The 14243-nt window shown below is 38.3% G+C and overlaps 1 protein-coding gene across 5 annotated transcripts in view; it reads right to left on the reverse strand.

The window, feature by feature from the left end:
- Positions 1 to 14243, reverse strand: part of LOC100754361 (mitogen-activated protein kinase 10) — a 180787-nt gene that overhangs the window by 106768 nt on the left and 59776 nt on the right. For all 5 annotated transcript variants that reach the window (XM_027388505.2, XM_027388503.2, XM_027388502.2 and 2 more), the window contains exon 3: positions 8578 to 8747. In XM_027388505.2, coding sequence (XP_027244306.1) covers positions 8578 to 8747 — 170 coding nt within the window. The remainder of the gene's footprint in view (positions 1 to 8577; positions 8748 to 14243) is intronic.

Below are 14243 nucleotides of genomic sequence, written 5' to 3' on the forward strand. Positions count from 1 at the left end.
AGTGACTAAAGGAAACCCGCGTCTAGTGAAGTGGACAAGCATCTCTCCTGACACTGATGAGATTGTCCCATGGCAGAGAGGAGCTTAACATGCAGTGATTCAAGGCTGAATTCACAATTTGTGACAGGTGAAGTGAAAAGCGATTGACAGGGTCAAATATTTTAAATAAATTTAAATTCCCATTGCAGGAGAGGATGTGAACCTGGGGCTGAGAGCAGAGAGCAGACAAAGAGAATGCTAGGGCTGTCACTCTGCCTTCCAAACTGAAAGACGGAAGATGTCACTCCTTTGTCTTCAGCTCCTGCAGTCAAATCCTAGATGAGCAAGTCAGCCCAGGGCTATAAACAGAATGTTGTGTTGTAACAGGCCACAGGCATGCCTCTGCAGGGAGAGCAGGGGCTAAGTACCTCCCTCTGAGCTTTAGAAAAAGACCTGTTCAGCGCTGACGTCTTTAATTTGCAAATGTTTATAATTCCACATCCTTTCTTCTTTAAAACAAGCAAGCCTTGTCTGCAGGTGGAACAGACCAGACTCCTGAAGCAGTAACTAAGATACCCACAATCTGAGGAAGGGCAATTGCCGTCTGTTATTTAGTAATAATTCAATCACACTGATGAAGCTGCACCCTTCCCAAGAGAAACTCCGTCTTTTCTAAGATAAACTGGAAAATGCAGAGTTCAGTATATTCATAGCCTAGGCACATACAGGTTAAATATTATACACAGCAGATGCACATTAATCCTAAGAATTGCTCAGCATTTATGCATCAGATAAAGGAATATGGTGACCACACAGTGATTTTATTTTAGAGATAAGAGTGTTTGCTGATAGGAAAGGCATTATGAAGCAAGAATCAATGTCGCTTAATCACCCCACCTCAGGGACTGAACAGAAATTATAAATAAATATGTGAAGAATTAACTACTATCTCTTCCGACAAAGATATTGGTATTTACCCAATAAATGATTTTTATGGAAGTCAAATATTTATGGAAATACAAATGAATACACTTCTGCTTAAAAAATGTGTTTAGACTACAAAGTCTAGTTAATTTTTAACCCCAGGAACATAAATCAATTAAATATTCATTGAAGAATAATGGAATTTGGAACAATTGACTATTATATACCTTAAACACAAATATAAATTTTTAGATAATATACTGCCAACCTCATAAGTATCAGCTATCATTTGACATGTATTTTCACATGTCAACTCACATACTTTATAGTCAACACAAAATTATGGATATTATATATAATATTTTATGTGTTTTGCCTTTAAGCACTCCTCCATCAAACTTCTACCTATTATTTCTCAAAGTACTGCATTTTCTCTGTGAAAGGAAGAAATATTATTTATAAGTCTTATAATCATTAATCAAGAGAACTCTAAGTAGATATTTGAAGTCAAACTTGCACAAAGGGGCCAAGAAGAACAGCAAAGGTTGAGGGAGACTACAACATCTTAACCTGTTCTTTTCCACTTACATACCACCGCTTCAACCCTCTCACAGGTATGGAGACAATATCTGGAGCTCAGGGCACCTTCTTTCAATAAGGTTGCTGTGAGGGTTGTAAAATGAGTGGAAAATAACAGATGCAGAATGCATTGGTATTCCACATGCAAATGAGAGAGTGATTGCTTCCCTGGTCAAGGGCTAAATATAAATGTGTGATTAAAGCTGAGTCACTTAGGGTAATGGCTCATTAGAGACTGGAAGAAATGCACCATAGAAGCGTGATTGATGCTTCCCGGGACAAAAGAAAATCACCTGGGAACCATTGGGCAAGTCTTTCTTGTGCTATTCAGGAAGTCTATGGCTTGGGAAAACACCCTGTGTGGTTTCACTCATCTCTACTTTTGCCCATCAACCCCATCTCCATAAAGTGCTCCCACTCAAATTCTGCCCTGAAAGATGATCCTCTTGCTCTGGGTGAATTTGTAAATTGTGCTGTGGTTTAATTTGTTTGTTTCCTGAGATGGAGTCTCTCTATGCAGCTCTGGCTGTCCTGGAACTCACAGTGTGAATGAAGCAAAAGGGCCCAGAACTCACAGATCCGCCTGCTCTGTCTCCCAAGTGTCAGGTTTAGAGGCATACATGGCCACTCTAACCTGTGCCAATGTTTGTAACTTATGTATTGTAAATAAAGCTCGTCAATAGAAGCTCAAGTTCAAAGACAGAAAGAGTGGCTCAGAGGCCTACTGGACCAATGCGTGGAGTATTAGCAAAGTCATTTTGTTAACTCATATATCCAGGATCTAAGACTTCAGCAGCAGTTATAAACCAAACACAGTTGTGGATTACATGTGTATGTTGTTTTCTCCAGTTAAAATAAAAGAAGCCTGTCTGTGGTGATATCTTATTTTTTCTTATATTAGTTAGAACCTTTTTTATTTTAAATAAAAAAGGGGGATATGTGATGATATCTTGCTTGCACAAATAAAGCCTGTCTGAAGGTCAGAGAATGGAGCTTGCCACTAGCTAACCATAGAGGTCTGGAGGTCTGTACAGAGAGGTAGCTGAGCAGAGAGAGGATATAAGCAGGGAGAAACAGGAACTCGTTCTCTTGTCTGCAGAGAAGCTAAGGAGGTGAGGGGTGGTGGTGGCTTGCTCCTTCTCTCTGATTTCTCAACATTTTCCTCAATATCTGAGTCTGAGTTTTTATTACGTAGACCAATTAAGAACTCCATATACACCTGCCTTCCTCAAACTTTCTCAAAAGTCATGAGAATTTTGTGGGTATTGTGTGACTAGCTCCAAACACTAACACGACCCTCTTCTGAAGACTGGGAAAATGCTGAAGATAGTTTGCTCATTGCCTCCTGAACACTGTTCTTAAAGCTCGCCTTGCAGATGGCTTTATGATTTCCCACCACGAAGTGACAGGAGTGCCCAGCTCAAGCAGGGAAGCAAACTGATCTTCCCTGTTTCTGCTTTGATGGATAATCATTTTTATCCCTCAGAAGGAAAAAGTTCTGGTTTATTCTAAAAGATTTCACATTAGCTTCATGTAATAGCTCTCAATGGTGATATATTTTGTTCTGTGATCCATAGTAAAGTTTGAAAGCCACAGTAGTAGTTAATTCTTTTGATGGTATTTTAGCATTGCTTTTGACCCATGGCGTTAAATAAGTAATAAGTCAAAGGAGGAGAAATTGTAAAAATAAATAAATAAATAAATAAATAAATAAATAAATAAATAAATAAGTAGCAAGTGTCAGAGTAGAAATGAGATTCCATTTCAAGCAAATAAAGGGTCTGAGTACTCGTTGGTATAAATGTCTGTACTCCTACATCTACAATCAAAAAGGAGAGTTCCTCCTGGACACACAGACACACACACATACATACACAGTTTTATTGTGGCATATTAAAAAAAATTGGTTATCTCTTTTCAAATTGGTTCCTCCATGTTGTATTCCCATTCCAATGTAAAGTTAATATAAATCAATGAACAGTTTTTTTAACTTACTCTTCCCTAGATACCACAGTCATTTCTAGCCCCCAATTTTAACCAGTCTCTTTATTCAGGATTAGGCAGAATAGTTAAGACAATACATTCATGTGACCATTGTCATGAACACAGGGACAAATCTGACTATGGATGTGTGCTGGGTATGAAGGGGCTCACAAGTCAATAGAAGAGAAATTAAATGGAGGAAAGTTGGCAGGGAAAGCAAACCAAACGAAGACTTCAACGGCACATGACAGGCCCATGTTATAACTAAATAAAGATATCTTAACTCTAAGGTTGGGGGGGCAGAAGGAAGAGACACCCATATCTGTCTACAGAGAGTGCGTTCTAACTGCAGTGTTCACACATACCACAGAGCAAGGCCTAGAATCCCTCTAACTGTCCTGCATTTTGCCCTGTGCTGAAATGAGTATGGCTTGGCCTTATTCCCCTCCACCAGAGGCAAAAGGGCCCAGAATCTCAGCAAAATGGTAACGTAGGTTACCATTTTGAAATGCAAGTGGGATTTTTGTTTCCTTGGCTTTGGTTTCATTTGCCAATAAATTTGTTCTAAAAATAGCTTTAAAATCTTATCATGGGTAGCGTTGAGGCAGAAGAGTATGGCAGTGAATGAAAATCCAGGGGAAGCTGAAGTAAAGGCTGTGAGAAGCCAGTCATCCAAGATGGACTGGAAAATCCTGGATGGGGCCACTGACACTTGCAAAGGGGCACTCCAGAGTTCATGAAGATGATATGTGGTTCATTATATACTAGAACTCACCCCTGGGTGGATATTTAAGACGCTGTTGAGATATGCAATACAACGAGTTATGTTCAGAACTACCTGTACTAGATAGAGCATGAGGGGGAACATGAGCCCTGAAGCCCCACACAATACAAATTACACGGAAAGTCTGTACCATATGATATAACTTTCTGATATAACTGTGCTGCATGATATAGCTTTCTGATTAACTATATTATATAATATAACTTTAAGATATAACTGTGCTATATGATACAACCCTGTTATGCACTGGCGATATTCAAGAAACATTATGTTTGCCCTAGCCTTCTCCCTCCATTGGAAGAGAATCTTTCTCTAATAAACTGTTCAAACTTCTGCTACACCACGGATATGTTTCTGACTAACTCCTTGTTCTAGGACACAAGTAACCAGAACCCCTTCATGGGTGTCCAAAAACTCAGTGTCCCCAGGATCAGTTCCATTATTGACTTCCATTATTGGCAACTCTATGTAAGGCCAAGGATGATTTACATTGCATATAAAGGAGAAAGAGAGCACCCAACAGCCTATGAAGCACACACTGCAAACATCTTAGGAGTTTCAAGCCTTCCATGATCATATTATTTTGTTGAGCCACATGCTACTTGGGTGGCTTCCTCAAAGGGCTGCCCATTGCCTGCAACTGGAGAATTTCCAGAAATAGCTCATTTTCCATGGCAGTTTTATTAGAAAGAAAAAAATAAAACTATCCAAAACTGTATCCCTGAGCTATGAATCTTATTGCGGAAAACTCGCTCATGTGAATATGCTATAGTTCTCCATAAAAAAAAAAAAAAAAAAGTAGCTAAGAAGTCTGTTCTCACCCCATACCTCAATAAGTTGGGGGGATTTGAAGCAATTATCTTAACTTTTAGTTATTTTGATGTTCTATGTGTATGGATGTTTTGCCTGTTTATATGTCTGTGCACTCCTTGTGTGCCAGTGCCCTCACAGACCAGAAGAGGGCATTGGATTCCCTGAAATTGGAGCTATAGATAATTTTGAAGAACCATGTGGCTGCTGGGAATTGAATCCAGATCCTCTGGAAACCCAGCCAATGCTCTTAGCAACTGAGCCATATCCAAGTCAGACAGCAGTTATGTTCATGTTAAATCTTAACTGTGCCATTGGCACAACTTCCACAAAACAACTTCTTAAGCAATAGATGTATTATCTTACAATTCTGTAGATTGGGATCCCTGTGGGAGTTTCACAGGGCTAAAATCAAGATGTGGGAAAGCTGAGGTCTTCCATGGGGGATCCCAGAGAAAAACTAGCTTCTTTCGGTTCAGGGTGTTGGCAGTACCACTTCCTTACAATTGAGAGTAATGTCTCCTGATGGGGGATGTTCTTCTTTATGATGTGAATATATATTTTTCTTATTGGTTGATGAAAAAACACTGATTGACCAGGAGCCAGGTAGGTAGTAAAAGTGGGGCTACCAGACAAGGAGAATTCTGGGAAGAGGGAGGCAGTGAGTGAGTCTCGAGGTAGATGCCAGGAAGATAAGATGCCTGGGCATTCTCTGGTAAGCCAAGACTATGTGGAGATACTTAGATTAATACAAATGGGTTAATAATCAAGAGTGAGCTAGCCAATAAGAAGCCTGAGCCATTGGCCAAACAGTTTATAATTAATATAAGCCTCTGTGTGTTTATTTGGGACTAAATGGCTGCAGGACTAGGTGGGACAGAAACTCTTTCTTCAGTCTCCTGCTTACGCTGAGCCATTTCCAGCTCCCCAAAGCTAGTCCCAGTCCTGGGCTTCTGGTACCACTTCCTCCATTATCAAAGCCTGCCATACAGCCAATTTCCAGTATTTCAAATGTTGACTTGACCCTTTCTGATGATATGCCTCTGACACACTCCTCTGTCTTCTTTCATACTTTCAAGAACTAGTGTGACTATGTTGGTCCCATTTGATATGTCAGGATAGCCTCTACTTGTTAGGATTCTCAGTGTGAGCTTCCGTTTGTCCTATACAGTAACATATCCTTGGATCCTGAGGATCATTGGAAGGCATCTTTGAAAGGTAACAATGCCACTTCCACACCATTAAAATATTTTGTGCTGCCAAGAGGTTACCTTATACATGAGCCATAAATATAGATAAATAAAAATGCTATAAATACACATTTCTTTTTCAAACTGTTTCAATATTTTTTAAATGAAAGTTTTAATTCATTGTTTAAAAACGCAAAAATGTTCTACTTTTCAGATTGTAAAGTGATTAAAAAATGGAAATTTACAGGTGACTTTCTACAACAGCTTTCATGTATTTGGCAAATGTGACCTAGATCCTATTATCCTGATGTGGGAAGTGTGCACTGCACTCACATCAGCCAAGTGAAGACTCTGAACTAAACCCATAATGGAGTGACCAAATTTCAAATAGATCAAGAAATGTACAGTGAGTACATGGGAAAGAATAGAAGCCATTCACTGCTACCATTAAGATAGTATCTCCAGATTTTTCTTTTCTTATTTTAGATATTCATGTCTTTTTATTTCTGTATTATTTAAAGCAATTTTAAAATTTACATATGTTTTATCATATTCTTCCCCACCCCAAGTCTTTCCAGATCTCCTCTCCTTCTCTACCCACCCAACTTTAAGTTCTTTCTCAAAAAACAAACAAAAACCAAATACACCAACAAAACAAAACCACACCCAAAAAGGACAACAAAAACAAAAACCAACAACAAGCCACCACCATTACCTTGCGTATCTTGCAGGCAGTAAACCATTGTTGATAAAAGGGCATTTCCAGAATTAACAAATGGATGAGAAAAATGTTTAAAATTTTAAAAAGTAAACATAACTTTGTCTTCATCATCCCACACTGTATACTTTTGTTTTTCTATAGACATAAAACTAATATGTCAATAATTTAGACAATAAAATACATTACATTATAATAAATAATCCCTTATATATAAATATCTAAATATATTTAGAGTACACATACTAAATTTTTACTGATTGGTATGAATAATCAAAAATTGAAAATTACTATGTCAATAAGTATTCTACATATATTTAGTTAAGACATTTCATACTAAAACTATTTAAAAGAGTGCTTGTCTATTAACTTGATATTAGTTTTCCAAGAGTCTCATGACAGCTAATTCACATATAGATGATTTCATGTAATCACTCAAACATAACATGAAAGAATGCTTACTAGGGAGCCAAGGAAAGGTTAAGCAAAGATTTTGTAAAGATTTATTTATGTGTGCATTCATGCACTTGTGCAGACAAATGCCTGTACCCTTGTGTGTGTGTGTGTGTGTGTGTGTGTGTGTGTGTGTGTGTGTGTGTGAGAGAGAGAGAGAGAGAGAGAGAGAGAGAGAGAGAGAGAGAGAGCTTATGTGAACATGTGCATGCTGGAGACCATGGAGGTCAGAAGAGGACATTGGATCTCCTGGAACTGTAATTACAGACAGTTGTACACTGCCAAGAATCCCTAAGGAAACATATTTTATACTACTTCTACATAGTTAACTATATTTGAACATTGAACTTTGTCTTGGTTAAGGTTCTATTGCTATAATAAAACACCATGTCCAAGCAACTTGGGGAGGAAGGTTTTATTTAATCTTACACTTTCAAGTCACACTCCATCACTGAACGAAGTCAAGGCAGAAACTCACACAGGGCAGGAATCTGAAAGCAGGAGCTGATGCAGAGGCCATGGCTTAATGACTTTCTGCTTACTGGTTTGCTCCCCATGGCTTGTTCAGCCTGCTTTCTTATAGCGCCCAGAACCACCAGCCCAGAGATGTTACTGCCCACAGTAAAGTGGGACCTCTCAAATCAAACATCCATTAAGATAGCCTCACAAGATTGCCTACCGGCCCATGAGGGGGGAGCATTTTCTCAGTTGAGTTTACCTCTTCTCAAATGCGTTTGGTTTGTGGCAAGTTCAGTTGACACAAAACTTGCCAGTACAAACTATAACAGTCATAGACAGAACTCATTCATCTCTCTTAAGTGTGTTGGGGATCTAACTGACCCTGTCTTCAGATATAACTGTTCTTGTGGTGAAATACAGAAATAAGCTTTTCTAAATATGGTAGCAACAGCTAAAGCACTCTCAACCTCTGGATCTATTCACTATCTTTGTGTTATACTTTTTGTTTTCTGGTGATCAGGAAAAACATCATAAGCCACATTGTATATTGTTAACAAGTAGATAATGAATAAACAAAGATACTTATAATTTTATATTTTCAATATATTCTTTCACCTGTTATTTGTGTTTATCTGTTTGTATTTTGTAAACGAATATGGCATATTCCCTTTAAAAGTTAACAAATTCATTCTACTTACCAAACTATTCCCTGAGCCCCAGAGCCAATTGGCTTTAGGTTCTGGTAGCGCTTGAGAACTGTGAAGGTTGAGTCTCCTACTTCCACACTGTAGAACTGGTTGTCTACTTTGCTTTTGCTCATGTTGTAATGTTTGGCAATATATGACACATCCACGTGTTTATCGAATCCCTGTCGAGAAGAACAATGAAACATGAGCAGTAGTACAATGATAACGGACACAGAGAAATCTTTTCTTTCAGTGATTACAATTATCTGGCCATCTATCAGCCAGTCCAGCTAGCTCACATAGGGGAAAAAATATATATTAGACCCTGCCAGTTTACTTGAAGTAAATGAGGCTTAAAATGAAAAGGATGGTTTCTCAATATTAAAATGTCTAAGGCCTGGGAATATAGATTAAGTTCGATCCCCAGTAACTCAACGACAGTAACAACTGACACCTGTTTAAAACAGAGAAAGATGAGATTTGACCACAGGGTAATTGCATCCCTTTTAGGGAAACAAATACTGAAGTTGCTCTGGCTTCAGTATATCTTAGACACTTAAGGTTTAAGGAAATGAGGAAGGTGCTGACTGGTCACAAGAGGGAGGCTGAAGATGGTGAGTGCAGTCCTTTCTCAAAAAGAGCTCAGGCCACAAATTAGCATGCAGCTTCAACTTTTATTAATTAGGTAAATTTGAAGTAAACACAGTTGACTTCATTTTTCTCATTAATACCCAAATTACTACTATCCTTATTAAGTGCTGAAAATATTAGATTAAATAAACATTGTTCTATTTTGAGGGTGCTTGGTTTTCCATATCTTGGCTATTGCATTTCCTATTTATCTATGGAGAAGTTTAAATGTCAATCATATTTGGTAATTAAAGAGTTGTCCTAAAATTCTGAATATTTACACATAACATATAATAAAGAGCTGCTACTCATGTTTAGTACTTACTTATAAAAGTTCTTATGCCATACTACACAAAAGACTCTATAGTTAGATGGTTCATACTATAACTAACTGATTTCATGTGACACACACTGGAGAATGCCTGTGTAATACTTAGGCCACTTCTTGATGATTTCATTTAGGTTTTAAACAAGCATTCTTTCTGTGTATTCTTCCCAACAATTGAAAAACAATTCATCTTAGCCGGTGGTTCTCATTAGGCACAGCATTTACATGTTGGGGTCATGGCATGTTGTATAAAGCAACAGTGTTGAGAACTATAACTCATATGTTCCTTGTGAAAGCTCACTGGAGGCCTTGCTGGAGCCTGGTATCCCACACAGCAGATAATTTCCTACATACCTCACAAGGTTCAAATGTCCTCATGAAGCTTTAATCAGTGAAAGCTCTACCTACAATGTTTGAGCCTAGAATTTTAAACCAAAGAATTTTTGTGTAATTTAACACATTGACTTTTCTGAATATCGGTTCTCATACAATTTGAAAGATTTAAACTCTCCTGGGCTCGAATCTCTGAGTTGGCTATAAAACCATTTTCTTTGGAAAGTTTTGTCATCTCATGTCTACATAAAAAGTTGAAATGGCAGTATCTCTTAATATCTGCCTGAATGGAATGTGATCCAGGCAGGATGGTGATGTCACAGAATATGATCCAGGCAGGATGGTGATGTCATAGAATATGATCCAGGCAGGATGGTGATGTAAGGAAAATGGAGTGGAGAGTATTTAAGCTTAGCTAGAAGAATCTCCAAATCTACTCGAAGATTCTGGAGGCCCCAGATGGATAAGGCAGACATAGAGCTAAATAGACATCGCAGGCATAGTGGCAGCACTTAGTACAATGTGGGGACCACAGATATTGGTGTGAACTATGGATTAGGGATCTGCATTGTTTAGAAAGGAATCAGAAAACCCAGGTAATTTGCAAATGTAACAAAAGTCCTGAGATCTTGAAGGTAGTCTATGCAGCACAGCACAGGAAATTAAACAAGATGTTTCAAAAGCAGGATGTTGCAAGCCTATTCAAGAGTGCAACAAGGGGTCTATAATTTAGGCAGTGGCTATGGACAACTGCAGGCACAGGAACATTAGTGTTTAAACTATCATGGGTATCAACCCAGAACCACTATCCATTTGTAGACTTTGCTGAGGTTTTTCTAGCTATAATCTCCATCTTTCCACAAGAGTTGAACCAACCTGCTGGAAATACTCTCAGCACTTTAATACATATTCAAGAAAATATTTAAGTTTAATAATGCATTCATCTTCAGCTGGGTGGTGGTGGCTCATGCCTTTAGTCCCAGCACTCGGGAGGCAGAACCAGGCGGATCTCTGTGAGTTCAAGACCAGCCTGGTGTACAAGAGCTAGTTCCAGGACAGTCTTCAAAGCCACAAAGAAACCCTGTCTCAAAAAACCAATAATGATAATGATAATAATAATAATAATAATAATAATAATAATAATAATAATAATACATCTTCTTGTTCAGGCTTTTCTAATCTATGTAATAACTCTAACTGTCTAATCCAGTATTGATGAACATACATGCTACGTGAAAAATGCTTGATTAGCACTGGCAATGCAGTAAAGACAAGAAAAAGTTCCAATCCAGAATAAACACAGTGAAATAGTTAAATACAGATGGTACATTCTATAGGAAAACAAAGTAAATATTCTGGTAATAAACAGGAAGTAACTTATTGTCTATATAGTATTATTATTAATTCATTCAAATACTATGTATAAAACAACAAATATATACCAAGTCACTTATGTGAAATTAATATTTTATTTTCATGTTTAATTAGCATAAATTAGTCATATATAACAGATTTTGCTGTGACATTTTCATGTATGTGCACATGTGTTTTGATCATACTTGCTCCATTACCCTCTCTTGTCCTCCTCCCACTTCTGTGAGTCATCTGTCTTTTCCCATCTAGCCATGCTTCTACTTTCCTGTCCTTTTTATGTGACCCCATTGAGCTTCCCTAGGATTGCTTATAAACACTATTGGTGAAGTTTGTTTACAGGATTGTGTACCTCCCTAGTAACTGAACCACTGAAGAAAATGTCACTGCCCATCAGCAATTATCTATATATAAATCCTCAGGGAGAGGTGGAGCCTTGTGAGCCCCTCCTCCTTCCATGACAGCATTGACAGGCCAAATCCTATGGAGATCTTGGACAGGTAATCAAGAGTCCAATAGTACAAGCATGTGTTGGTACCCAGAAGTTAGGACACCACACTGCTCCCTTTGTTCTCCTGGCTTTCACATTCCTCCCACCTCTTTTCCATGTTCCCTGAGCATTGGATATCTATTGTAGATGTCTCATCCATAGGTGAGCATTTGATAGTCATTTATTCTGTTTTCTACCACTTATCTCTACATCCACCACTAACCACTACAGAAAGTGCCTCTGACCAGAGTAGATATCTTTATAACAGTTCTCCCCCAGTAGTCTTCATCACACCTTCTAGCACAATGTGGACTAGCTAGCAGGGAAGAAGCTTCCATTCCAGTTCAAGCTTGATTTCTCTATGTTCTATGACTAAAGCATGCAGCACCTTCAGCAATGGGGCCTTACCAACTAATTATCATGGACAACCAAGAGCAGTGGCAACTGACTATCTTGTTTTGGGAGTTATAGGAGCCTCTATAAGAGGGGGAAATGATAATTTAAGGGTGGGGGTTGCATGTGCTTGTGATGTAATAGTACAAGTAGGAATGCTGAGGTTGAAAGAGCTTGAGTAGGGGAAAAGAACAAGATGTGGGGGAGAAACATCCTATAGATTAAAGTTGGTAAGGGGATTTGCATTTTTGTTGATCTAATATTATTCATGGACCTCCCTTCTCACCAGTCCTTTGATGTGAGTGGGCATGTGGAGCTTGATAAAAACACAGTCCTGGGCAGACACATTGGCACTTTGGATTAGGGCATCAGTATGTGTCCCCAGAAGCAAACACACATACACGCATACTCACTCACACTTACACACACACACACACACACACACACACACACACACACAGAGAGAGAGAGAGAGAGAGAGAGAGAGAGAGACAGAGAGAGAGAGAGAGACAGAGACAGAGACACAGAGAGACAGAGAGAGAGGCACACCACACACATACACACACAAATGGTGGAGCTCATTTACCATTTCTTTCCCATAAGATTTCCACTCAACTAAACAATAACAGCCTTTTAAATGAAATGTTCAACCTCCTTACACATTTTCTAAAATACATTTGCTCACTGATCACTTGTCATTGCTCCAGAGCATTTGATTTCTCACAATGAGACTGAATTCATCATCATAAGTCTTGTGAACTCTTGTGAGCACATACCCATGTGCTTAACTTCAGGGAGAATGTATTCCAAAGCTCTTTAAATAATAAGCCTGGAATCAAGCAACAGTCAGCATAGTCAAGAACTTTTACAGGCACACAGAATTATGTTTCATATTTCTTACTTGATATGAGCTCTCAGAGGGGCCAGGTAGAGTAGTAACTGCTGCATAGAGGACCAAACAGGAAGTGCTGATTTCGGTGACATTGCCCATTAAGCTAGAACACTGAGTTCTATACCTCTCACTTTACACATTCTGACCTTGTCCATGATAAAGATAAAAGAAGTATGAACAGGAAACAATAGCTGGTATTATATAATCAGAGCAAGAAGAATGTCCAGGACAGTAAAGGCAGCCAGTTACTATGGAAAACTAAAAACATGGTTGTGTGAGAGTAAAAGGATAGGACAGTAAAATGTAATTTGGAGAAAAATGTTTCTAGTAAGTCCTTCTTGGATTTACCAACATTTCTCTAAAGTCTGTCTCTATGTTTTTGGTCAGGAATATTTAGTTTATCCATGCTACATTCAAGAATCTGGAACCTGAATCTGCTTCCACATATAAAATATACAACATTATGTTTACCTATTTGTAGATCTACAGATCTATTTGTAGATGTAGATCTTTTTGCTATTTTCACTCCTGCACCTGCATGGCCATTAAGAGATGCAATTGATGTCTCAGTTAGTAGTTCTCTGTGCCAAAAGATCTTGACTTATGTATCTTATCTTCTTATTATTCATTTGTCTATCATTTATGTATTTGTTGTAGCATTGGGCCCTTGTGGATGCTAAGGAACTTAGCATATTCTAGAAACGTGTTTTACCCTGGGCCATAAGCCTGGGCCTTCTTTAAATTTTGTGACAAGAATCTTGCTGAATTACACAAGGTGGCACTGAACTCAATATGTAACTCCGGATTGCTTCAATGTTGTCATCTTCCAGCATCAGTTTCCCATGTAGCTGGAATCACAGAAGTGTGCCACCATCCCTGAGTCTTCTGCCACCTTATGTATGTTTCAGAGCTGGAGACATAGTTCAGTGATAACACACACTGGCCTAGTAATTCAAGTTCCTGAATTCAATGTGCAGCTCTGAAATTAATAACAAAAATTTAGTCCTATAGGTACAAAAGTGCTTTGACCTTTTATGAATATGTTACCAATATATAATCAAGTAAACATTTATGTTTTAGAGAACATGAACTCCCAAAAATATAAACTGGCATCTGCTAGATTTAGAACTTGGAACCAAAGTTCTGGTGGGCATGCTTGACCTACTTAAAAATGTAGCCACTCCTGGTTATGTCCCCAGACTCAGGCACTCATTTTTCAGCAAAACAAAGACTATAATTTT

The sequence above is a fragment of the Cricetulus griseus genome (genome assembly GCF_003668045.3).
Source record: "Cricetulus griseus strain 17A/GY chromosome 1 unlocalized genomic scaffold, alternate assembly CriGri-PICRH-1.0 chr1_1, whole genome shotgun sequence".
Lineage (NCBI taxonomy): Eukaryota > Metazoa > Chordata > Mammalia > Rodentia > Cricetidae > Cricetulus > Cricetulus griseus.